Source organism: Aethalodelphis obliquidens, unplaced genomic scaffold (assembly GCF_003676395.1).
Source record: "Aethalodelphis obliquidens isolate GAN/ISIS:26980383/991018 unplaced genomic scaffold, ASM367639v1 scaffold7, whole genome shotgun sequence".
Classification (NCBI taxonomy): Eukaryota; Metazoa; Chordata; class Mammalia; order Artiodactyla; family Delphinidae; genus Aethalodelphis; species Aethalodelphis obliquidens.
This window is the reverse complement of record NW_020837951.1, coordinates 41,733,985-41,760,356: the sequence shown is the minus strand read 5'-3', so window position 1 is coordinate 41,760,356 and position 26,372 is coordinate 41,733,985. Positions and strand designations below refer to the sequence as shown.

General features: G+C 38.7%; 1 protein-coding gene and 1 long non-coding RNA gene across 11 annotated transcripts in view; one reads left to right on the top strand and one right to left on the bottom strand.

Moving 5' to 3' along the window:
- The window catches only part of LOC113620016 (uncharacterized), a 72,775-nt gene extending 68,030 nt beyond the window's left edge, over nt 1-4,745 (bottom strand). For both annotated transcript variants that reach the window (XR_003432620.1, XR_003432621.1), the window contains exon 1: nt 4,635-4,745. This is a non-coding gene — a long non-coding RNA (uncharacterized LOC113620016). The remainder of the gene's footprint in view (nt 1-4,634) is intronic.
- A 112-nt stretch (nt 4,746-4,857) lies between these two features.
- CEP78 (centrosomal protein 78) overlaps nt 4,858-26,372 on the top strand; it is a 38,909-nt gene continuing 17,394 nt past the window's right edge. For 3 of the 9 annotated variants that reach the window (XM_027105648.1, XM_027105645.1, XM_027105642.1), the window contains exons 1-11: nt 4,869-5,359; nt 8,453-8,625; nt 8,717-8,789; nt 9,845-9,948; nt 11,942-12,116; nt 14,122-14,235; nt 15,984-16,048; nt 16,335-16,446; nt 20,266-20,401; nt 21,814-21,859; nt 23,235-23,363. In XM_027105648.1, the coding sequence (XP_026961449.1) occupies nt 5,107-5,359; nt 8,453-8,625; nt 8,717-8,789; nt 9,845-9,948; nt 11,942-12,116; nt 14,122-14,235; nt 15,984-16,048; nt 16,335-16,446; nt 20,266-20,401; nt 21,814-21,859; nt 23,235-23,363 (1,380 nt within the window). In that variant the 5' untranslated portion in view covers nt 4,869-5,106. Of the gene's footprint in view, nt 5,360-8,452; nt 8,626-8,716; nt 8,790-9,844; nt 9,949-11,941; nt 12,117-14,121; nt 14,236-15,983; nt 16,049-16,334; nt 16,447-20,265; nt 20,402-21,813; nt 21,860-23,234; nt 23,364-26,372 lie in introns of those variants that run through there. The other 6 variants (XM_027105649.1, XM_027105643.1, XM_027105644.1 and 3 more) reach the window with 6 other exon arrangements.

The window sequence follows — 26,372 nt, the reverse complement described above, 5'->3', positions numbered from 1 at the left end:
ATAGTCTGTGGAAGAAAAACTATCTAAAAAGATGCTTATCATTGGAGACACGAAGTATTATGATACAGGGATGTCAGGGAGCAGAGTAGTGAGGCACTAAACAAGCAGGGGAGGAGAGATGAGGGTCAGGGAAAGAAAGCCTCCCAGGGAAGCTGGCCCCCAACCTGAGGCTGGGAAACAGGCGGGTGTCAGCTTTCTGAAGAGCAAGCAGAAGAGGAGGGTCTTAAGTAAAGAAGCAGCATCTGTAAAGGCCCAGGAAGGAATGATAGAACATCAGAAACTACAAGCTGGTCCACATGTCTAGAGAAGACATTCAGGAAGGAGTGTAGCCAGAAGTAAGACAAAAGAGGTAGTCAAATCGTGAAGGAGCTTATATGCCAAGCTAAGGAACACAGATCTGATGCTGAGGACAATGAGAAATATGTGGCTTTCCAGGAAGGGGACACGGATTCGTGCCCCGGTCTGGGAGGATCCCACATGCCGCTAAGCGGCTAGGCCCGTGTGCCATGGCCGCTGAGCCTGAGCGTCCGGAGCCTGTGCTCCGCAACGGGAGAGGCCACAACAGTGAGAGGTCCACATACCGCAAAAAAAAAAAATAATAATAAAGACATCACCCTGGAGGGGGAAGTTAAGCCTGAACAGGAAATAAGATCACCCAGAGAAACTGTGAAATGTCCGAAGGGGTGGACACTGAGGATGGGAACCTAAAGAATACCTACATTGAAACTGGGTAAGCAAGAGACACCCAAGAGTGAGACTGTGAAGAAGGAATTAGAGAGGGATAAAAAAATCAAGTGGCTTGATGGAAAACACAGAAGAGGGAGCTTTAAGAAGACAGGAGACAACTACATTAAATGATGCTGGAGACTAAAAAAAATGGATGTAGCAACACAGAAATCATACTGACAAGGATTCCCACTCTCACCACTTACACTCAACATAGTTTTGGAAGTCCCAGCCGCAGCAATCAGAGAAGAAAAAGAAATAAAAGGAATCCAAATAGGAAAGGAAGAAGTAAAACTGTCCCTATTTGCAGATGACATGATACTACACAAAGAAAATCCCAAAGAGCCACCAGCAAACTACTAGAGCTCATCAATGAATTTGGTAAAGTTGCAGGATACAAAATTAATACTTAGAAATCTGCTGAATTTCTATACACTAACAATGAACTATCAGAAAGAGAAATTAAGGAAACAATCCCACTTACCATTGCATCAAAAAGAATAAAATACCTAGGAATGAACCTACCTAAGGAGGCAAAAGACCTGAACTCCAAAAACTATAAGACACTGATAAAAGAAATTGAAGATAACACAAACAGATGGAAAGATATTCCATGTTCTTGGATTGGAAGAATCAATAATGTTAAAATGACCATACTGCCCAAGACAATCTATAGATTCAATGCAATCCTTATAAAAATGCCAATGGCATTTTTTCACAGAACTAGAACAAAAAAATTTTTTAATTTGTATGGAAACACCAAAGACCCTGAATAGCCAAAACGATCTTGAGAAAGAAGAACAGAGCTGGAGGAACCATGCTCTTTGACTTCAGACTATACTACAAAGCTACAGTTATCCAAACAGTATGGTCCTGGCACAAAAACAGAAATATAGATCAATGGAACAGGTTAGAAAGCCCAGAAATAAACCCATGCACTTATGCCAATCTACGACAAAGAGGGCAAGATTATGCAATGGAGAAAAGACAGTCTCTTCAATAACTGGTGCTGGGAAAACTGGACAGCTACATGTAAAAGAATGAAATTAGAACATTCTCTAACCCCATATACAAAAATAAACTCAAAATGGATTAAAGAGCTAAACGTAAGGCTGGATACTATAAAACTCTTAGAAGATAACATAGGCAGAACACTCTTTGACATAAACACAGCAATATTTTTTTGGATCCATTTCCTAAAGTAAAGGAAATAAAAGCAAAAATAAACAAATGGGACCTAATTAAACTTAAAAGCTTTTGCAAGCAAAGGAAATGATCAACAAAATGAAAAGACTACCTACTGAATGGGAGAAAATATTTGCAATGGATATGCCCAATAAGGGATTAATATCCAACATATATAAACAGCTCATAAAACTCAACATCAAAAAAACTAACAACCCGATTAAAAAATGGGCAGAAGAACTGAATCGACATTTTTCCAAAGAGGAAATGCAGATGGCCAACAGGCACATGAAAAGATGCTCAACATTGCTAATCATCAGGTAAATGTAAATCAAAACTACACTGGGGTATCACCTCACTCCTGTCAGAATGGCTAGCATCAAAAAGAGCACAAACAACAAATGTTGGCAAGGATGTAGAGAAAAGGGAACCCTGGTACACTGTTGGTAGGAATGTAAATTGGTGCAGCCACTGTGGAAAACAGTATGGAGGGTTCTCAAAAAAATAAAAATAGAACTACCATATGACCCTGCAACTCCACTCCTGGGTATATATCCAAAAAAACCAAAAACACTAATTTGAAAAGATACACGTACCCCAGTGTTCATAGCAGCATTATTTACAATTGCCGAGATATGGAAGCAACCTAAGTGTCCATCAAGAGATGAATGGATAAAGAAGATGTGGTACATGTAACCAATGGCATACTACTCAGCCATAAAAAAGAACAAAATTTTGCCATTTGCAGCGACATAGATGGACTTGGAGGGCATTATGCTAAGTGAAATAAGTCAAACAAAAATAAATACTGTATGATATCACCTATATATGAAATCTAAAAAATACAACAAACTAGTGAATATAACAAAAAAGAGGGAGACTCACAGGTATAGAGAACAAACTAATGGTTGCCAGTGCGGAGGGGGAGGAGGGGGCAATACAGGGGTGGGGAAGTGAGAGATATAAACTACTGGGTGTAAGATAGGCTCAAGGTTGTATTGTACAACACAGGGAATATAGCCAATATTTTGTAATAACTGTAATGTAAAGCAACCTTTAAAGATTGTATAAAATTTTTTTAAAAAAGAAATCATACTGAAAATTGGAAACAATTTAAATGTCCATCAACAGGAAAATACACATATAAATTATTCTATTTCCCTACATGGGAATCTTACATAGCGAGGAAAGTACATGAACTAGACAGATCTTTATGTGTCACCATGGATGAACCTAGCAAAGATAACACTAAATAAAGCAAGTAACAAGAGAAAACATAGTAGAATACTATATGCTGTTTAAGAATACCTAAAAATATAGCATAAATCTAAAGACATCCATGGCAGTGATGGAGACCAAGTTCAGAAGAGTGGTTACCCAGGGTCAGCTGGGGAGTGGCTGTGTTTGGGAAAGTGGTCACACCAGACTCTTCAACAGGAATGGTAATGTTTCACTTCACACACTGGCTGGAGGACGGAGGAGTGTCTGCGATGTTATAATGTGAGCACGCTGCATGTGAAAGCCATTGCTGACCACATCTAGGGGATCTGATGCGCGGGAGATGGTAGTGGATGGAGGCATCCAGAAGGTGGTGGTAGAAGAGGAACGTTGTACACGTAACACCTAAGGCCTGACCAGAGGACGACCGCTGTTCTAGACACTGGATACGGTTTGGAGCATCCAACTTCTACGGCCAATGTTAAAAGACAAACTGAGGCATATTTAAAATTTTAAGAGTCTATTTGAGCAAAAATAGATTCAATTCAGGCATCACCAAACTGAAAGTGGTGAGGAGCACTCCAGCCACAGGAGCTGCAGAGGTTTTTATTTTAAAAGGGCAGAAGCAAAGCAAGTAAATTACTGACTTGCTATGGCTTTAAAGCCTAGTTGGTGGTTTGTGACTGGTTGTCCTTAGCGGTTTTCGTAATCCTGAGGCATTTACAGGCTTAGATTTTGGTTGGTTTATGCAGGCGGCCACATCACTAGTCTAACGGCCTCCTTGCAGGGTTAATTTATTAACACCAATTGTCTGAGTTCTTCCTCTTACTTAGTTACTTCACTTCCTACGCCTCAGTTTCTCTTTTGTAAAGTGGATATTCAGTAGTAAATTCTCTGTGGAGTTGTTAGGAAAACTGAATGATTTCATACTGAAACAGTGCTTAAAATAATGCCTAGGAGACAGAAAGTACTAGTTACCAGAGTTAGCCATCATTATCAGTACAAAACAAAGTGATTATTAGTAACCACGATCATGTCCTGAATGCATGGAACACGTGACCATTTGCCAACCACCTTGTCAAGTCAGCAGAAATTACAGAAATTAAGAGCTCTCCGCAGAAATTTACACACCCGTGCACGAGGTAAGGGACCACAGGCACTCAGCTTTTCAAGTGTCCCTCACGGAGTGCACGCTTTCTCCTGGGCGGGGCGAGCACAGACACTTATCAGGAGTTTAACTACTTTTAAAATGCATTGAGGGCTTCCCTGGTGGCGCAGTGTTTGAGAGTCCGCCTGCCAATGCAGGGGACACGGATTCGTGCCCCGGTCCGGGAAGATCCCACATGCCGCGGAGCGGCTGGGCCCGTGAGCCATGGCCGCTGAGCCTGCGCGTCCGGAGCCTATGCTCCGCAACGGGAGAGGCCACAACAGTGAGAGGCCCGCGTACCGCACAAAATAAAAAAAATAAAAAATAAATAAAATGCATTGATACAACCATATCTCACTTTTATTTGGATCAGTCAGTAAACGCCTTCTGGAAACCCCCAACTCTCCAAACCACCTACTTTTCGCGCTGCCCTAGTCTCGAAGCTCCCTCCCCTGCTCCTCAGGCCGGGTCCCCATGGGAGGCGGGGCTGCGTGCTGACGCACGACGAGCGCGCTGACGTCCTCTAGCCCCGCCCACACGGCGTCGCCAACCGGCTTGAACCGCAGCCCCGCGGCGCGGAGGGCGATGAGGCTGGCGCCAACTGCCTGCTCTGCGGCGCGGGAAGCGGCGCGGGAGCGCGGCATCGAGGGGCAGGCCTAGCTGGGGCCCGTAGCCCTCCGTCTTCTGGCTGGTACGCAGGTCCTGCGCACGCTGCGTGGCCGCAGCCGCCGGGCAGTGGGCGCCGGAGGGACCGGGAGGCGAGCCGGGGTCCCCAGGCGGGTGTGGGCATCGTGCCCGCAGCCAGCGTCCCCCGAGGCCGCGCTGGGGCCATGATCCACTCGGTGAAGCTGCGCCGCGATAGCGCGGCCGACTTCGTCTCGCACTATGAGTACCTGTGCGCGCTGCAGGACTCGGTGCCTCTGCCCGCCGTGCGCGCTTCTCTGCGGGGGGGCGTGCTGGACTTCAACGCCGACCGCCTCCGCGGGCTGGACTGGGCGCCGCTTCTGAGCACCCTCAAGATTAATAAAGATCTGCCCCTGATCTGTATCAGGAGCTTCTTCCAGCCATGGCTTGGCGAGACAGGTTTGTAGTTCCCGCTTCCAGGGGCTCTGGTGTCGGCGCTGCGAAGCGGGGTTTGATGGTGCAAGGTGGAGGGTGGGCACTAGAACCGGTGCCCAGTGCCCGGGTGTGCGTGCACCAGACGGGGCGTGCGGCCTAGGACTCCTGCGGAGTGCCTTAAGGCTTCTAGGTCTCAGTGTTCTCATCTGTATTATGGGCTTAACAGGACCCACTCTCTGTGGCGGTTACAAGGAGGCACTCTGTTAATGCTTGTAGACTCTACAATGTAGAACACTTAGCACAGTTTGGAGCATCGTTAATTGTTCCACAGATGTTACTTGGTCTGTTGCATGACTTTGTCCCGTACAGACCAAAGCGATTAGGAAATTGATATATCCCAGCTTCATTTCCTTTCCATTAAAACAGGGCTCAGGAAAAAAAAATTTTTTTTCAAAATAGTCGTATCATATAGTGGGAAGAGCACAGGTGTGAAGGCAGCTTAGGGTTTGAATTCTAGGGCTTATGCGCTCTGTGGCCTGGGCAGGTTACTTTTGAACTACATTCCTCACACTTGTAAAATGACATTAAAAACCACTCTTTATGTGGGTTCTTAGAATTAATGAAGTAGGTTATGTGGGTAAAGTATCCTGGCACTTGAATGAGTTGTCAGAACCAAGGGCTGCTGGAGACGATGCTTCTGCCATAGGTAATCTTCCCTTCTACTGGGTGGCAGGTAAACACAAGCACAGTAGTCAGTGCTCTGGAAGAAGTGAGTTCTGGTGCTAAAGAGCACAGAATCTTTCTTTTTTTTAATTTAATTTTTATTTTATATTGGAGGACAGTTGATTTACAATATTGTGTTAGTTTCAGGTGTACAGCAAAGTGATTCAGTTATACATATATCCATTCTTTTTCAGATTCTTTTCCCATACAGGTTGTTATAGGATATGGAGTAGAGTTCCCTGTGCTATGCAGTAGGTCCTTGTTGATTACCTATTTTATATATAGTCGTGTGTATATGTTAATCCCAAATTCCTAATTTATCCTTCCCCCCCCACCTTTCCCCTTTGCAGAGCACAGAATCTTGGAAGGGAAAGTTCAGGGTAGGCTTCTTGGAGGAGGTGCCATCCTTTCTAAGGATATGTAGAAGCTCCTGGGGTAGTAGGAGGGAGAAGTGTGTGTCAAAGTTTGAGAAATATAAGAAAAAATGGCAAAACTAAGGTACAGGAGTGGAACTCAGGGTTTGGGAAAGAAATGAGAGTTGATACTGGAAACCTAGTGGGGCCCAACAGAAAGGGGCCTTGTTTGTCCTGTCAGAAGTTTGGATGTTTATCCTGAAGGCTGAGGGAAACACTAAAGAACAGTGAGATGGACTTCTGGTTTAGAGGCTCACTCGGACCTCCGTATGGAAGGCAATTGATTGGGTGCAGGGTGAATTGTAATCTAAGGGTCCCACTTAAGTTATAAAAGGTGGGACTGGATTTTAGAGATCCGAGAGAGATTGGGTGGGGCCTGGTGACCAGTTAGAAAAGGGAGGGCAGCAAGTGTGGGTGACAGTTTACAGCTGCATCTTTTTGTGAGATACAGAGCACAGTAGGAAGGGATTGGGGATGGGGAGAGGATCTTACTTCATCTTCAGTGCTTTAAAGGGGCCTGGTAGATGGGTCTGGGCCCAAGGTACAGATCTGGGCTTTTTGGGAGGACAGGTGTTTGAAGGCATGGGAGAGACTTAGGTTACCCACAAGAAGATCCAAAGAATCATAGGTCTGAGAGTTTTTTAGGTGGGTATATTTGAGGATGTTTATAAGCTGAGAAAAAGTAGCCAGCAGAGGAAGGGTGTGAAGATCTAGGAGAGGAAGTGATTGTTCATTTGTTTTCAAAAACCTGAATACTTGTCATTTGCCTGGCCCTTTTCTAGGATCTGGGGTTCACACCATCTGTTATCTCTTCTTCAAGGACAGTTCAACTCATCCCCTGGTGAAGAGAAGTCAGATTATTCTTTGCATCCCATTCAGGTGTAGGAACTGTTCTGTACCTCTGAAGGGACTTTACTTAACCAGAGTACTAACTTAGAAATCAAAAGAAATTATAGCTGGAAGGGACCGTAAAGGCCACTGTACTTAATTTTGCCTAATATTTTACATTGAATGTAAGAAAAAGCAGAGCCCATTCTCTTCAGAGCTCCTTCACTGAACTTTCTTTATGTCTTGCATCCAGTGGGTCTAGCTTGTAGATTTTGGCCTCCTCCTAAATTTGCTTCTTCATCCATATTACATTTTGCCAGGACTATGGCAGAAGCTCCTAGGTGATTTCGCGGCCCCTGGGCTCAGTTCCTCTAAGTTCATCTGCCTACTTGGGTTGAGTGATCTTCTACAATAGAAAGATACGCTTAAAACAATGCTGCTAATGGCTTGCCCACACAGATTTAGTGCATACTAGCCGCCAGCGTGTGCTCTGCACAGAGGCGTGTAGTCTGAACTGTGCTCTTCCAAGCCTCATGGGGCTATTTGGCCCTGAGGAAGGGGAGCTTTCTGTGATCACTCCCTTTATCTAATCGGTCCTTCAGCAGCGGGGCGCCTTTTTCTAATTAGCGGAGGCACCCTTACTCAGCCAGTGGTAGCCCCAGGCCTCATCACCTGTGGGATGCAAGCCATGCTCTCTCCCAGGCTTGCTTCGGCCAACATCTCTATTTTAATTTCTGTCTCTTCTCACACTTGGACCCCTGGCCTTTAGTCATGCCCACCTGCAGTATTTACAGTGCCCAGCAGGTGTCAGGCTTGAGTGTCTTTGCACAGGTGCTCTCTCTGCAGTTAATGCACCTCCTACTGCAACTCTGCATAGTCTCATCTTTCTAGATTCTACTTCAGGGTTATCATGAAGCCATCACTTAGATATAACTTTTTGCCTCCAAAAGAATCTCTGTGCATAAAGGTTATGTTTCTTTATCTCATGTGATTGAAATTTTGAGTTTACACATGTCCCTCCTTAATCAAGGCTTTAAGGGCAGGAGTCGTTTCTAATCCTTAGCACAGAGCAGATGCTTTTTTTTTTAGGTGCTTTTTAATGATGATAAAATGTATGGTTTAAATCACTCATCTTACAATAATTTTGCTTTAGGTTCTGACAGAAATAAAGTTTACAGAAGTCGTGTTCCTGCGATAAGAAATAAAGATGTGACCTTCCAGTTGTGTAAAGCTCTTAAATGCTGTGTGAGTGCGTCGGGTGCGCTAAGGAACCTGGAGCTAAATGGGCTAGTTCTGAGAGAGAGAGACTTAACTATGTTAACAAAGGTAAGCCTTCATTGTGTCCTGCCAACATTTGATAGTTGCTTTTGGGGCATACTAAACCAATAAAATTTTAAACTTTTTCTCCCCATTAAAGGGATTGAATAAATCGGCCACTTTGGTGCACCTGTGTCTTGCGAATTGTCCAATTGGAGATGGAGGTTTAGAAAGTGAGTTTCAGTCTTGTTTAAGTCTCTTCCCATCAGACTGGTCTCATGATTTCCTACACACCATGTTACTTCCTGTCCACCTTTTCTTGCTGTTGTTCATGCCTGGATTGTCTCCTGTACCTGCTCAAACCTTGGTCCATTCTCGTTTGTACCATGGAAGTTTGTCATGCTGGATACTGTCACAACTAATATTACTTAAGTTTGTGTTAAGCCACAAACCACACATTTTGTATATTTTCTGTTTTTTGTGTTTGTTTATATTTTTATGGTTTCTCTTCAAGAAATATTACGCGAAGGGAAATAGCAAGATGTAAAGAGCAAAAAAGTCATCATTATCTTTAAATTGTTAAAACATCTATCTGCAATCATAATTATAATGCACTGTGGTATGTGTTAAAATAGGAAATATTTGTAACGTCCCATAGGAGCAGCAAACTCAGTGGTGTTGGCGGGGGTGTGTCATGGAAGTAATCACAAAGCAGGTGACTGTTGGTTGGGGTCCTGAAATATTAGTGTGTGTTCCCTGTGTCCAGTAGTGGTCTGGAGGGGTCAGGAAGCCTGCCTTTCAATTTGAGGGAACAGAGTGTTTGAGGTCCTCTATCTTCTATTGCTCTAGTATATTGCATAGCACCTAATAAGATACTAGATTTATAGTTGACATTTAAATTGTTGATTGATAATCAAGATTGGGAAGTATCATTGGAAATGAAAATCGGAAGAGTCTTATGCTTTTTAGGTTTTTCTTTTTCTTCCTATGTCTCAAAAGGTATGTAGTACTTTAGTGGTTGGGAATAAAGTTTGCAGTATTCAGTGTATTCAGTTTTAGTATCTAAATAGAATTAAACTGTTGCTGTAAACTGGAATAACACTTTGTTACTGACAAGTTTTAGAATGTATTGGTTCGTCAATTACCTGTTTGGGAAGATTGTAGTTAATGATTTCAAGAATGTGGCTATAAACCTCCAATTGACTCAAGAAAAGCAAATAAGTCAAGATTGACAAATGTATAGGCTCTTCATCTTATTGTGTGTGTGGTTTTTTTTTTTCCCTTTTAGTTATTTGTCAAGGTATAAAGAACTCTATCACTCTTAAGACAGTAAACTTCACGGGGTGTAATCTGACATGGCAGGGAGCAGATCACATGGCCAAGATCTTAAAGGTGATTTTATGTTTAAACTTTCATGAAAACATATGTGATTGAAGCACATTAACATATTGATACAGATGGCAGTTCATTTTTGTGTGATACCTGTGAGTGCAGCTTTAGTTTTGTTGAAAGAATGTGACCAGTTTTCAGTTTGGGATTCTACCATTTAGTAAAGATAGTCCACTTAAATTTAGAAATCAGACATTTAATATATAATACATAATAATACTTTCATGTATTTTTAGTTACTGAAAACATTGATTGTGATGCTGTGCAGAAACTGTGCCATTATAGTCTTCAAGACTTAAATGAATCCAGTGTTTATTAGCTGATGTAGTTTATAAACTAATAAAAATCACTACATCAGCAATTTGTAAATACAGTTTTTAAAATAATGCCGTAACAACTTTACAGTGGTTATAATTACTGTATTTAGGCTTAAAGTTATTTAATAATTTTACATGAAGCCTTTTTAATAGTTTGCTGGTGCAGATCAGGGATAGGTAAACTATGGCTGGTGGGCCAGATCCAGCCCGTCGCCTGGTTTTGTAAAGAAAGGTTTTTTGGAACATAGTCGCACCCATTGTTTACATGGTAGCTGTGGCTACTTTTACCCTACACCAGTGGGGTTGAGTAGTTGCAACAGAAACTGTATAGCCCACAAAGCTGGCAATTTTTAAATTTAGATTTTAAAAATTGAAAAATTCTTTGAGCCCATACAGGGCAAGTCCATTGACCCCTGGGAATGAAAGCAGTCAAGGACTTGGGTGCCGAAGCCAAATGGCCTAGGTTCAAATTCGCTTTCTCCCATTTCATAGCTAGTGACCATGGGCAAATCACTTAACCTCTGTGCCTCATTATGAGGTTTAACTGAACTCATTTGTATAAATAGTGCCTGGCACATACTAAGCACTGTGTAAGTGATTGCTGTTATTTCTGCTTGTAGCTTTTATAAGTTATTGTTAATAGAAAAATGACACTAATGATTTTCCTTTTAGAGTGTCAAAGGCACTTTGAGTCTTATTTTTTCAAGAATGTAATAAGACTTTTTTCATTTAAAGTCAGTGTTCCCTGTTACCAAAATTTATTTTATAAATATAAAGAATTGAATGTCTTTAAGACAATACTTGTGGTTAAATGTCAAACCATTATTTTCCCAAGGCACATCAAACTGGCTCTGCATAGTCCAGGCCTCTGAAGTTTGTGTGCATACCCTAGGGAGCATGTGAGATCCATTTTTGTAAATATAGTTTTTAAAATAATGCCTGGGACTTCCCTGGCGGTCCAGCAGTTAAGACTCTGTGCTCCCAATGCAGGAGGCCTGGTTTCGATCCCTGCTCAAGGAACTAGATCCCACATGCATGCTGTAACTAAGAGCCCACATGCCACAACTAAAAGATCTGGCATGCCGCAACTAAAGACCCGGCACAGCCAAATAAATAAATAAAGATTTTTTTAAAAATAAAATAATGCCTTAGGAGTTAGGAAAAGAAAATATTAGAACCTGTTTACCTTTGTATCACTTAAAAAATATCTGTGTAGTTTATAATGTACATAAATTATATGTATAGAACTTCGTGTATATTATTTGTTAATAAATAAGATGCATATTAAAAAGTTTTCTTATGGGTTGCCCAGTTAGGTGTTTGGAGACCGTAGGACAGAATGATGAAATTTAGAACCTCAGCAATGATAGAATTTAGAACCAATTTCCTGACTTAGAAGATAAGGAAAATAATTCATGGACTGTAATTGAGTTGTCCAACTTTACGTAAGTGTTCAAGAACAGGTCATCCAGTGGCTGGAATCTAATCACTGACCGACTAGAATCTGGGTCACTGGACTCGTAAAGCAGAACTGACTGTTTAATTTCTCAGGTTGATTCTCCTGGCATATATGCTTGATGTGTGTGTGTGTAAATCTCTGACATAATAAGCCATACTCAGTAGGCACACCGTGTTTCCTTATTCAAGCATCTTAATTTCATCCCATTAAATCTTTGAAGTATCAGACTATCAGAAGGCATGAAGAAACCTGGGCTGAGAGTCTTCGTTACAGGAGACCTGATCTTGACTGTATGGCTGGTTTGAGGCGCATCACTCTGAACTGCAACACGCTTATTGGTGACCTGGGTGCAAGTGCTTTTGCAGAATCTCTTAGTGAGGATTTATGGCTTAGAGGTAAATTCTAAAATTGAAAATATTGAATTTTTAATATTATATGTGCTTAGCTTTTGGCATGATACGTTGTGATAGGATTTTTCTTAAAGCCTCATTTCTCTGACAGCTTTTATTTTGCTTTTAAACTTTCTCTAAGAGTTGCATATATCCTTTATAGAAAATACAGAGTAACAAGAGAACAATTACCTATAATCTGAATACCCAGACATAATCACTGTTCATTTTGGTGTATATACTTTCAGTCTTTTTTTTTTCTATAAATATATTTGTACACTTAGGGATTACAAAAATAGAATTGTAGTATACTTGCTATTTCATATTCCTGCTTTTTTCACTTAATGATGTATCATGTAGTATTCCATTGTATTGATGTCCCATAGTTTAATCAATTCTTTGCAATTAGATTTAGTTTGCTTTTCCCTGTCAGAAACAATGTGAATACGTTGTATGTACATCTCTGTGTCCGTCGGGATTACTTCTGTAGAATAAGTTACTAGAAGTGGAATGACTAAGTGTGACATATTTTTAAGACTTTTGATACACATTGCCAGCTTACCATCCAGAAATGCTATGCCAATTTGTAGTCCACCCCAACAGTGGATGTGAAGCCTCCCTCTCACAAACACTGGCTTGTAGCACTTTTAAAAAACTGTAAAACTACAAAAATGAGTACCTCTCCCTTTTTTATGCAAGTAGGATTACTCCAAATTTTATAACTTGTTTCAGTTAATTTAGTATGAGCATTTTAGCAAGTCAGTAAATTTGCGTTTACTGCATCATTTTTTGTGACTGTTCAGTGTTTCATTATATGAATATGCCACAGTACACATAGCTTATCCATTCTTGTATATAAGCTATGTCCAGTTTTTCAGTTACAAATAGTACTCTGATATATATCCTTACCTATATCTCTGACTATTTATTTTGGTTAAATTCTTAGAAAGACAGTTGTTGGATCAAAAGGGTATAGACATTTTAAAGGCTTTTCTTACAGAATCGTGGCTTAATCTGATAGGAGAATAACCACATTTTATTTTGTATTCATTTGATTTACTAAAGAGGTTTACTGGCTGTTTGTATTAATTTGGCTAGTTGGTTAATTACACCGTGTGTCCATTCTTCTGTAGTGAGAGTTTGTAAGGGTTGTATCATATCCTGTCAGATCCATATGTCTGACTTGCTATTTCTGGGTGTCGTGGGGTGAAAGACTTCAGTTATTTTAATGCGATGGTAGACACAGCACTTAAAAAAAAGACTCATGATAGTTTCCTTTCATGTAATATTTTTTAATACCTGTGCTTTTGTGATGATCCCTTTTGTTTAAATGAGTAGGTTGTTCAGCCCCAGAACTACTAGAAGTCATGATCATTTGTTCTGGTTTTAGTCTGACCTTTTACTGAGAAAGTTCTTGACCATGATACTTTCAAGATAGGTTTTTAGTATGTATTCTCTATTCACACATTCTTTGAATTTGTTATTATTTGTATCCTCTTAGACTTGTCTTTTTGTTCTAAAACTAACAGAACAATGGAAAAGTTGTTACATTTCTTCTATTTTGTTTTCCCCTTTTAACTAGTTTCAAGTGTGATTTGGAGCTCAAGATCATGATCAAAAGAATGCAGTGCATTTCTGAGCTCCACCAGTTTTTGCTTGTGAGGTTTACATGCCACTGCCGCCCTTGCTAATTATGAACTGAGATTCATTTTGTGATGTTTTTTGCTCATAGGTTATATACAGTTATTCTTCAGTTCTTTAATTGTAAAATATGTTGGATGATTTATTGGCACTAAAGGCAGGGTTATCATTGCACATCCAAGAAGAGGTTTTTAAATTAGATTATGCATTATGTGTGTGTGTATACGTTTCTGTTTTTTTCCATACCCAAAATTACAAACCTGCCATGACTGGTCTTGTGCAGGACTCTTCCACACGTGAGAAAATGAGAGTTGTCTATATGTCAAATCTGTATAGAGTTAGCAAGTGACCTTTTGTCTTTCATCCAAAGCACTTGACCTGCAGCAGTGTGGCCTCACCAGTGAAGGAGCAAAGGCTTTACTAAAGGCCCTTGAAACCAACAGAACTCTGGTCGTTTTGGATATAAGAAAAAACCCACTTGTCGGTATGTGGTCACTTTTTTTTTTTAATTGATTAACACCTAGCAAAACAAAAAGAATTTGTTCACGTATTGACAGTTTTTAAAACTTCATGTGTTTAACTTTCCTGATCGTATACAGTTGGTCCTTGAACGACGTGGGGGTCAGGGATGCCGCCCCCCAAGCAGTTGAAAATCTGGGTATAAGTTTATAGTCAGTGGTTCCACATCTGTGGATTCAACCAGCCTTGGATCGTGTAGGACGATAGTACATACTTATTGAAAAATATCTGTGTGTCAGTGGACCCGCGAGGTTCAAACCCATGTTGTTCAAGCGTCAACTGTACTTTTCTAATGTTGCACTTCCTGTACATTTTTAGCAGATAATTTACCAATTAAAGTGAGTTATACTTGTAAATTTTTCTTATCTCTACTCTGAATAGAGGTGAACCTAGATACTAAGCCTGCTTCCACCAAGAGCATTATTTCCTTCTTGTGCAACCTCTGAATTCTTGCAAGGAGTACTTTATTCATTTGTCAGTTTAACAATATTTTTAATACCTTCTGTGTGCCAGGTACGGGTTTAGGCACTAGGGAAAAAGCAGTGAACCAGACAGACAAAAGCCTTGCCCTCATGGCGCTTACATTCTAGTGAAGGAGTTCAGATAGAAATGAGTAAACAGATAAGTAATATAATTTTAGATAGAAGGAAGTGCAGAAATATCTTAATGTAAGGAGAGTGGCGGGGGGCAGGTAGGACTCCATTGGATAGGTTTGTTAGGGGACAGCTTCACTGGAGAAGTGGCATTTGAACGGAGACCTGAATGAAGAGAGGAGCAAGCCATGGAAGATATGCGGTAAGCACATTCCAGGACAAGGAGGCAATGCGTATGCAGGCATGTAGGTGGGTGGAGTATTTAAGGAAAAGCAAGGAGGCCAACATGGCCAGAGTACTGAGTGAAGAAGAGTGTGGTATGACATGAGGTCAAGGAGCTAGCCAGGGGTCTGCTCTTGTAAAGTCTTCAAGGCCAGAGTAAAGATGTGGATTATTCTAAATGAGTAGACGGTTTTGAACTGGAAAAAGGCACGATCCAAATAGTATCTCAATAAGATGACCTGGTATAGAGAATAGACTTGGGGGGATAAAGAAGAGAAATAGGGAGACCAGTTAGGAGACTATCACAATGGTCCAAATAAGAGATGTTTATGGCTTAGCTTAGGCTGGAAGTTTGGAGCAAGTGAAAAGTGGTTGAATTCAGGTTGTGTTTTGAGGGTGTAGCTAACAAGACTTGCAGATTGATTAGATGTGGGGTATGAAGGGAATAGTAACAAGGAGACAAGTCATTGATGATTATGTGTGCAACTGGGTGGTATCACATAGAAGAAGGGAGCTGATGGGAGGAGCGGCTTTTGAGGGAATATCAGGACTTTGGTTTGACATCTTAGATGCCCTTTAGGTATCTAAGTGTCTGGACAATGCTCAGACTGTACTTTCTATCCAAAGGTATCCAAAGCCGCTTTAGATGCAAAATGTTTAAAGTTGTCCTTTGCTGCTGCTAAAATAGTAGCCATTGGGGGCAGTCTGCAAGATGGCATCTTAGGTTTTTGAGGAAGAAATTAGAATACACAAAGGGGGAAATAAGTGTATGATTACGTAATGTAGATTTCATATTTAAATTTATGGGAAGCGCAATAATTAGTTGGCTTTTGGTTTTAAATGGAAATAGCTACTCATTGGGAAATAATTATTCTAATTTCAATTTATTTTACTTTAGATCATTCTGTGATGAAATCAGTTATCAAAAAAGTTCTCCAGAATGGAAGGAGTGCCAAGTCAGAGGTATATAATGTGTTTTAGTTCTCTCGGAATAATTTCTCTTTAATGGTTTGTTTTTCTTTCTTCCTTAAAAGGAAATTATCAAGGTACTTTCTGCCATCTTAAAACTAAGTTTTTAGTCAAATCAAATGGCTTTTCTGTCTTTGAAAATGTTGTGTGATTCTTTAATTTAGGTTCTAAGAAATGCAGATTGAAAACCTTTTATTAACTTAAAATATCTTAATTTCCAGTTAAGATCAAACCCTCATAAATTACCTGGAACTTAAATGGCATATTTATTATTTCTCAGTACCAGTGGATAACTTCTCCATCTGTGAAGGAACCATCCAAAGCTGCTAGACAGAAAAAGAGAACTATAATTTTGGGAAGTGGTCGAAAAGGAAAAGCTACTATTAGAATTGGTAACTTTTTCTTGTTTTTAATGCTACTAGAACTTATACCCCTTATGTTTTCCAGTGTGCTAAAATTAAAACAGCCAATATTAATCACATGCATATTAGGAGGACTATAATTATTTTGATACTTATGAGAATTTATAGAATGTAGATATAATAAATGAATTTAAAGAGATATTAATATTAACCAACATTATTGTTTGGATTTCATAAAAAGTTCATTATTTTGAAAATATTTCCTGGTTGATGATTACTTCTAATACTTTGCAATTGAAATTTGGGGTGCACTTTGATGATAATTTTAGTAGTGGTGCTTTTGAGGGATGATTTTTTTTTTTTTAATGCAGAATTACCTTTTGCGCTATAAGAAACAAAATTTCTTCCCAGTTCCAACCTTCCCATTGTTCCCTTCTTCTTTCTTAGAAATTCTTACCTAAATTTTTGATTCAGGTAATATCTTGTTTCTCTCAATGAGAACAAAAACTTGAAATATGTATTATCCTTATAAAAGACTTCTACAGACAAGTTTATTGACCTAGATGGAACATTTTAGAAAAACATTTTCTAAATGCTTACTGTAATGTGTATTTAATTTTCCAAATGATGGTTAACCCATAGATAGTTAGCCCATAAAATCTAAAATGATAGATTTTACAACTAAGCCTATAATTTTGTTACCAAATGTAATAAAAAGCTTTTAAAACCCTTTAACAATCAATGGAATAAGTTTCACATTTCTCCTGAATATATAAATGTGGTGTAATTCACTTCTACTGATAACGTTTGTGTTGTTTCTAAGAGACCTTAACTTTTTATTTTCTGGGACATATTATCTTTAGTCACAAATCGTCTTTTTTTGTTGTTGATAAGAATGAATAGCAGGAGCAGCATTTGTGAAACCAAATCTAATATGAAACTGACTCTTTCTTGTGAGTAAATTTGAATTTTGAAACAGTAAAACAATAAGGTTTAATATAAAGCAAAATAAATTTATGTTTATGATCTGCCAATTTCCCAAAAAAAGTTTTGTGGTGACTTTAGTTATATACCAGATACATTAAAAATCACCAATGGACAACAACACATCTTTTATTTAGGTGCCATCTGAAAGTTTTAAAAATTTGTTGACTTAATATCACTGAACTGTCCACTTTAAAATGGTTAAAATGATAAATTTTCTGTTTTGTGTATTTTACCACAGTTTTTAAAAAACATGTTGTTTGGGCTTCCCTGGTGGCCCAGTGGTTGGGGGTCTGCCTGCCAATGCAGGGGACACGGGTTCGATCCCTGGTCTGGGGGGATCCCACATGCCGCGGAGCAGCTGGGCCTGTGTGCCACAACTGCTGGGCCCACGTGCCGCAACTAGAGAGGCCACTGCAGTGAGAAGCCTGCACCGCAGGGAAGAGTGGCCCCCTCTCGCTGCAAAGAGAGGAAGCCCATGCGCAGCAACAAAGACCCAACACAGCCAAAAATAAATAAATAAATTTAAAAAAAAATTAAAAAAAAAAAAACATGTTGTTTGAAGATTTTTAGGTTTTATAAAGGTATTGTATTAGCATAAGAATGAAAAATTTAAAAGACCACCTCTAGTCTCATTATCCTATCAAGCAATATTTACATTTTTATTTTCTCTTCCTGTTGTCTATAAACATAATTCCACATAGCTTAAATATAATTTGCCATTCTTATCTTTTCATATTAAATTTAAATTTTATGATTCATAGTTATACTTTTTAACGTTGTAGTCACAAGTTTTCATTGAGTTGGTCAATTTTTTAAATTGGTGAAAAATTGGAAATAACCTAAAATAAACTATTGTAAACATCTTCATAAGTACAGCCTTTTTTTTTTTCTACTTAAAGGTGTATGTTTTTGATTCTCCATTAATCAACTTGCTTGGACAATAGTGTATTAAATAGAAGTTGTTAAGAGTGTTTATTAAATCAAAAAAAAGCTTATGATTTGTCTGCCAGTTATTTCAAGACAGTGATATTTTAATAATCAAATAGTACATACAAAGAAGATTTGTGATATCACTAATTACATATTATTATTAAAAATTTATATCATATGTAAAGCATTCTTAAAACAGCTAAGTTGACTTTTGCTATAATATTAGAAATAAAAATATATATAAATAAAACATGTATATGTAAAACATATTAGGAATTCTATAATATTAGTACCTGGTGGTATATAATAGGGCATCATGGAATGAGAATAAAACAATTAAATTTTTTTTTATTTAGCATGATTAAACAAAGTGGAAATGTAACTGAAGTATACGAGCTCATTGAGCTATTTTAAGAGTAATTTTATTTCTTGGGCTTTTTTTTGTATTTGCCTCAGTTATTTGGAGACATAGAGGTAAGCCAAATCAATGACTGGGTATATAGTTAGATCCAGGTGAGTATAGGGGTGAAATAATGGTGTGAATTGTGTCACATTTATATTGTAATTATGTATGCCTAAAAAAAGATGGGAACTTTTATTAGAAATTTTTTTTAGCTCCTAACAAGAAAAGTGTAATTTTAAAAAATTTTATTACAAATGTATTTTCATTAGTTTCTGAAAGTAAAGGAAGGGTATACACATACAAACCACATGCATATAAACATTTTTTTTTGAGGGTAATTAAGTTAGACAAAATAGAATAGCACAAAATGAACTGAGCTCCTATATATTTTTAAGAGACATGTAAGTCACACAGGATCATGTGGTGATTATCAATAAGCTACACTCTATGAAATATTTGTCCTATATTACCACATGCACTCTATTTTGCACTCCATCCTAATGCTGCTAAAATATAGTAGAAAACAGCAGCATAGCACAGGGAGATCAGCTCGGTGCTTTGCAATGACCTAGAGGGGTGGGATAGGGAGGGTGGGAGGGAGGCTCAAGAGGGAGGGGATATGGGGACATGTGTATGCATATGGCTGATTCACTTTGTTGTGCAACAGAAACTAACACAGAATTGTGAAGCAGTTATACTCCGATAAAGATCTATTAAAATAAATAAATAAAATAACATAAAATATAGTAGATTTGAAGGATAAATATAACCATTTTAACCTATGATGTTTGTTTTCAGTAAATACAAATTAAATATTTAAATGTGAATTTTAATATATGGCTTGTTCTAAATAAAATATTAACACGTAAGTCTGGTTTTTGCTACCAAATATTTCATATAAAGATACTTGACTCTCTACTACTGAAATATAGGATGTCTCCACATTTCACTCTTTTATCCAGTGGGTTTCATTTGTTTTTTGTGTGTTTTCTATATGAAATCAAATGAGCAGTGAATGTTGACAGGCTTATAGGAGGGTAACGTTGACTCACCTACCACTTGTAGTCTTATAACTTTTATTGTTTTTACATAGAAAAATTCATCTTAAATTGAAATTTTGGTCTAATTCTGAAGATTCTGTTTGTCAGAAGTCATGGGTGTGTATCTGTGTTTCTCTATCCTGGAGATTCAGAAATGCCAAACGTGTTCTAAGAGTCAATAAACTTGAGTGTTTCTGCATGATACATAAAATGTATCATTCTTTGGGATCTTTTAAAAATTTATTTTTGCATTTCTGCACATCTCAGTACTTTTGTTTTAGTTAAAATAACTTGTTACTGTAGAGAACTTATATTTTTTAAAAATGCTGGCTCATGTAAAACCTTTTTACAAAAAGATCCTCTTTTTAGTGGCCTTGGCACCATTGTCAAGTGCCTGTTTGATTCCTTTCAAAGTGTACACGTGTGACAGTTGCTCTGTAGACCTTTGGTGCATCTTGATTCCTTCTTATCATGCTTTGTCAAACATAGGCTTGGCCACAAAGAAACCTGTAAGTAATGGAAGGAAACACTCTGCTGGTAAAGAATGTTATGCTCCTGAACCTCTACCACCTGGTGTGTCTGGTTTCCTGCCATGGCGTACTGCAGAACGTGCAAAAAGGAACAGGTAACGTGCTTGCATTCCCTGTCTTTTTCAGTCATTCAGAATTCTTTGTTTTGGAACTTCTATTATGTGGGCAGTCTCTGGTGCTTTCTATAGAGCAAAAAAGATAACTCACACATGGCTTCGGCCTAATGAGCCCTCTAAGGAAGAAAAACAAAAAATAATTGGGAGTTTTAGCTTGTTTCTCAAGTGTCACAACAGAGGTAACCCGTGGGCATCACGAGGAGACTAAAATTATCTCCAATTGTGCAGGTGAGAAAAGTTTCACTAAAGGCAGGTGTAGTTGAGCCAAGCCCTACAGCACAGAAGTAGGAATTTGGATATGTACGAATGGGAAAAAAAAACATTTTAGGCATGGGAAATAGTTTAATGCAGGATGGATGAGAAATATGGAGTAGAGGGCTTCCCTGGTGGCGCAGTGGTTGGGAGTCCGCCTGCCGATGCAGGGGACACGGGTTCGTGCCCCGGTCCGGGAAGATCCCACATGCCGCGGAGCGGCTGGGCCCATGAGCCATGGCCACTGAGCCTGCACGTCCGGAGCCTGTGCTCCGCGACGGGAGAGGCCACAGCAGTGAGAGGCCCGCGTACCGCAAAAAAAAAAAAAAAGAAAGAAAGAAAGATGGAGTAGATCTATTCTAAACCAACTGGCTTAACTCAGTGAATCAGCTTTAGTGAGTCAAACTAGCTTTAGCTGATTACTTATCCAGGGGATAGCTGTTCATAGTAATTTTTGTCATAGAACTGTAAATAAAATTGTTGAACTATAGCTTCAGGCTTGTTAAGTGAAATAGATGGCTCTAGATTATTTTCAAGTGACTTACCTGGTAGTATTCACGAAATTGGAGGTTAACAATTGCTTAAGAAAACAAAGAGAATTGATTTTAAATAGTACTTGAAGTAGTTACTGTGTAAAATATCTGTTCAGTTGCTCATGTTAAATGGATGTTTATAATCCCCATTGGACAACCGACTACTTTTTTGCAAATGGTAATGTGAATTGCTGTTGCATAAACTATAGTGTTGAATCCCCAGTCTTTGCCCTTGAGTTTAACAACCCTGTGGTTTCCTATCTTCTTTCTGAGACACTTCATGTCAGGTCCATCCTTGTCACATGGAGTGGTAAATTAGAGAATGCTTAATATCACCAGTTAAAGAAGTGAGCCTGAAATCTCAACCATCCTGAACATAGGAACTGAAGGGGCCTCTCAGCAGTTCAAAGAGTTATTACCAAGCCAGTCGGCTGAATTCTGTTCAGTTTTCTCCATAGCAGAGCCCTCCAGGTCCTTCTTTTGAGCTTATTTTCATACACAATTCTGTATGGATACTGTACATAATACTAAATAGTTGTATTAACTGGGTTTAACTGGTGATTATTTACATCAAGATATAACTTCATTTTGTTGATATCTTTTTAGGGGTTTTCCATTCATCAAAGCTCGTGATGTATGTAATCGGTTGCAGGTATGTAGCTATCATATTTATAATATATAGGGGGTTGAACTGGGAAAGGGGGATGGTCATTCTTTTTGCTTTTTAAACTGACAGAGCCTTACAAGAAGCATTTCCCTCTCTGAAATAAATCGATTTAAAACTTGTCTGGTCGCTCTCCCAATGCAACTGTGTAGTTGTGTGGATTTGGCACACAACTGGCAGCCTTGTGGTTATGTCTGTAAACAAGGAAGCCTGTTCTCCGGTCCACAAATCAGCTGTTACCCAGTGAAACGAACTTGACTGCCATTTCTGACCCCTCACATGGAGCTGTCATACTCAAGAATGTTCGTATGTTTTCAAGAAATGTTGTTTGTGGGCTATATGTACAAATTCCTGATCTTAAAGCCAATATAAAGCAACATATACCAAACCTCTGCTCTCTCACCAAGGCCACACACATTCCCTCTCTTTTGGCCTCATGGCAAGCTAATACTGTCAGTATCAGATTCTCCTTCCCAGTGGTCTTGGGAGACTGCATAGTTGCTCTGTGAAAGGCAACACTGCTGAGACTGAGAGAAGAGCACCTTGGGTGTCAGTCCTGCCCTTGCATGCCCAGAGGGAGGGGTGTGTGCCTCGTTCTACCTTTGGGATTTTCCTATGCTGCAGGGTTTGCTGCTTGTTGTCAAAATGATGTCCTAGTGACTTGTCTTCTGCGTAGTTATATAATCCCAGTACACTTCTTTATGATCTGTAGACTTTTATGGGGTTGTGACCAGGTCAGGTTTTAAATGTTTGGAAATGTCATATTGAACAACATTGCAGTGGCAGTGAAGCTTGACAGGAGAATTGTATTACTATTACACTAGTTTGGGCTTAAGGGTGATGAGAAGATGAAATTTTTGATGGGTCAGTTTTAGTTGTGTATGTGTACGTGATTTATTTTTTAAAATTCTAATGTTTATTATTCACAGCTTAGATATGTTGACTTTCTGATTATTCTTCTGATTCTTTATCAGTCCCCTTACTGATGAATTCTCCTCCGAAAAACTACATTTTCTTCCAGACTGTTTTTGTCTGATGGTAAAGAATAAATTTTTCATTTGCAGTATAAAGTTGATCTGAGAAAAATGTTTACCTTGGCTCTTCACTTGGCTTCTGCGAAAGAAACTTAATAAAATAATATGGGCAATTCCCATTACTAATCCTAACCATGTACAACAGAGGTCTGAGTAACATAGCAAAAATAAGTTCCTGTAATTTTACTTAGTCATTGCCTGTTTTAGACTAAGGAGCAGTGAGAGACATTTATAAATAATGATACCTCAGATCACTTTTGTTAAATGTTCTCTAATATTTGGTATCTGCTTGTGTTATCTTTTATACAATCTTGTCTTCTTTCTTCAAGCAGTCAGAATTTCCTGTGACTGTGACAGTAGAGAGTCCTTCCTCCTCAGAAATCGAAGAGGTCGATGATTCCTCAGAAAGTATTCAGGAAGAGCCAGAGAAAATCAATTTGAAACAAGAAGCATTGCAGGTACAAAGTTATCACTTTAAAGCTATAGAGAAGATTATTTTTCAAGTGGAAGCCTTATTGCAACACTGCATAGCTTGTGTGAGGGTTCTGTTTTCCCCTCCCATCTGCATTGTATCCCCTTGAATGGTTCCTTAAGCTTAGACCAAGGTGAATGGTGGACATTTGAACTCTAAGAAATAAAAATCAAAACATGTCATTAGTAATATATTTTTCTTTCCTTAGAACCTTAGGATATTAGGTTTAGGGAGAACCTTAGTGATCATACGATAAAGAAATTAAGTTCTGAATATAGTCAGCTGATTCAGTGCTCTTGTTTTACAGATGAGAAAATTGGCAGTTCTAGTTGAACTCTCTTTTTATAAGAGGAAAATACGATCTCATTTTAAATAAAAGTAAAGTTGAAAAAAGTTTTAAGGTTGATATTCTCCTTTCCTAAAATAAAAAATATCAAGAAGCTACATTATGTTACCTAATAAACCTGATATCTAATGTCATGCCATACTTTTGTTTGTATGGACAGAAAAGAAAAATTGATTTTCATAACAAATTTTTGAACCTCAAAAATAATACATTTATTTTATTTCAACTTAAATGCAGAGCTGAAAATTTCTAGTAAATAAGGGAACACCATTTGGGGGGACCTTGTCTTTGTGCTACAAAGTCCATGTTTAATTTTAAAAAATTACTTAATATGATTTTCTTTTCATATGAAACATGAAACTTGACAGGTTTCAGAACTAATTATCCTATTATTGTAGGACTATGGAAATTACTATTTGATTTTCAAAAGAGAAAGTTAGATTTTTATTTTTTTAATTAAAATTAATGATAATATAGAGAAATTTTAAGAAAAGAACTTAGAAAATTATGAAATGTTAGAGTAGGAGTAATCTATAGTTCATTTAGAGTTACCCCCTTTTGTTTTATAAATGAGCACCTAAAATTTGTAGCACGTAAGTGGTTTATTAGTAAGTTGCAGAGTACGACAAGACCCTAGAGCATCTAACCCGCGTTCCTTGTCATTTTACATGTGTTGTGTTCATTTCCTTCACGAGTAGACAAGGAGATTGTATTTCTAAAAGCAATTATAGACACTGGGGAAGACTAAGAAGTTTAAACACTGGGACCACAGAATAGCAGATTCAGAATATGCACTGAGAACCCTTTCAGCTCTTGTCTGTTTTGACAATACACTAAAATGATGGTATCAAAGTGTTTAAGTATATAAGCCCACAACAATCAAGAGATTTCAACATAGTTTTGAAAGACGGAAGACAAGTGGAAGAGTGTGAAACTGAAGCAGTAGAACAGAGGAAAACCATCACCTAGAATATGCACACGGACCACCTTCAACTGAGGAGGAATCTGACCCCACCTGCAGAAGCAGCTCCGTGCTCAGATGCGCATGTAGGAGAGAGGGTGGAGTTAGTTAAAAGCGTGACTCAAATAGGGGAGCTCATTGAAGGGTTGTGTTTGGAGGAGTGGACTCCCAGCCCCGCCCTCACGCTCCTGAAATGAGATGGTTTCATTTTGAAAACAGTGAAACTGGGGAGAACTAAGGCAGCTAGTGTGAGTTTTTACACCCTAGAAAGGAGTGTTTCGGGGGGATGCTATTACAGTTACTCCCAGGTTCTTCCTGCATAAGAAGCCAATCAGTCGTTGACTTCAGGGAGCTTTCTGCGCTCATTCTTAAATAGAAAATAAATATCATTTGCCTGATAGTTGAGTAAAGCTTACAACATGAGAGAGGGGGAAAAAGAGTGAAAGCATATCCTAGTAGGACCAGGGACAATTTAGGGAACAAAATAATTTAAGAAAAGCCCCTAATTAGTATTCTGAGAGAGGTTTAAAAAGAGCTAGCAACTATAAAATAAGACTAGGGGGTTAATTAAAAAGAGAATGGTCAGAAAGCAAAAGAGGTCTCTTGGAAATGAAAATATGGTTGCTGAAATAAATTCAGTAGGAATTTAAAAAATTTCTCAGTGTATAAAAAAGTAAGACATAATGGAAAATGTGATAGAAATATGTTAGAGAGGCTGCATCTGGGAGATCCAACATGTTACTCTTAGAAACTTTAGACCCACAAAAAAAATGGAGGGAAGCTGTCAAAGGGCAAGAAAATTCCCCACAGCTGAAAGTAGACATCAGGCCTCAGACTGAAAATAGCTGCAAGATGAACAAAAATAGACTCATACCTAGACACCATTCATTGTGAAATTTTAAAATACTGAAAAAATAAAATAGAATAAACTACTGAGAGGATACATCCATTCCAGAGAGAAAAATACTGGTCACCTAAAAAAAAAAGTTAAAATCTGCCTTTATCATAGTTGTCATCAGCACCATGGATCCTGGAAGGCATTAGAAAGATACCTCCAAAGTTTTTCAGGCACATAATTTTCACCCTAAGGTTTTGTATCTAGCCAAACTATCAGTCATAAGTGGAGGCTGAATAAGATATTTTGTACGTAATTTGAAAAATTTACCTCCTGTGCTACACCTTAAGCTATTTATAGAAATAATCCAGCAAAATGAGGGAATAAACCAAGAAGGAAGGTAATAGGGGATTCAGTGCAGAGAGCAGCTAGTTTAGATTTGAGAGGCTTCTATTGAGATTGTGTGATTAAGAGCTTAGAAACACCTTGAGACATATTGTACTTACTAGGTATTAGGCACTGTTGGAAGGGAGGAGGGAGAGGAAGGGGAGAAGGAACTTGAACTCCAGAGAAGGAAAGGCTATACTGACATAAACATGAAGCAGACTAAACTATGGTTGATTTTTAACCTACCATTGGTGAGCAAGAGAAGAATCCACTTAGACTTGACACTATAGATGTCCCCCTTTTCAGTGACACACAGGGGTAATGACCACCTATCTAATTTGTGGTCCAAACCAGAACACTTCAATAGTGTAAGGAGGCGCTCTAATGCTGTAATATCAGGACAACAGGTATAAACTGGAACAGCCCAAGGCAGCTTGGGGTATGTGGTCACCCTACACAAGGGCAG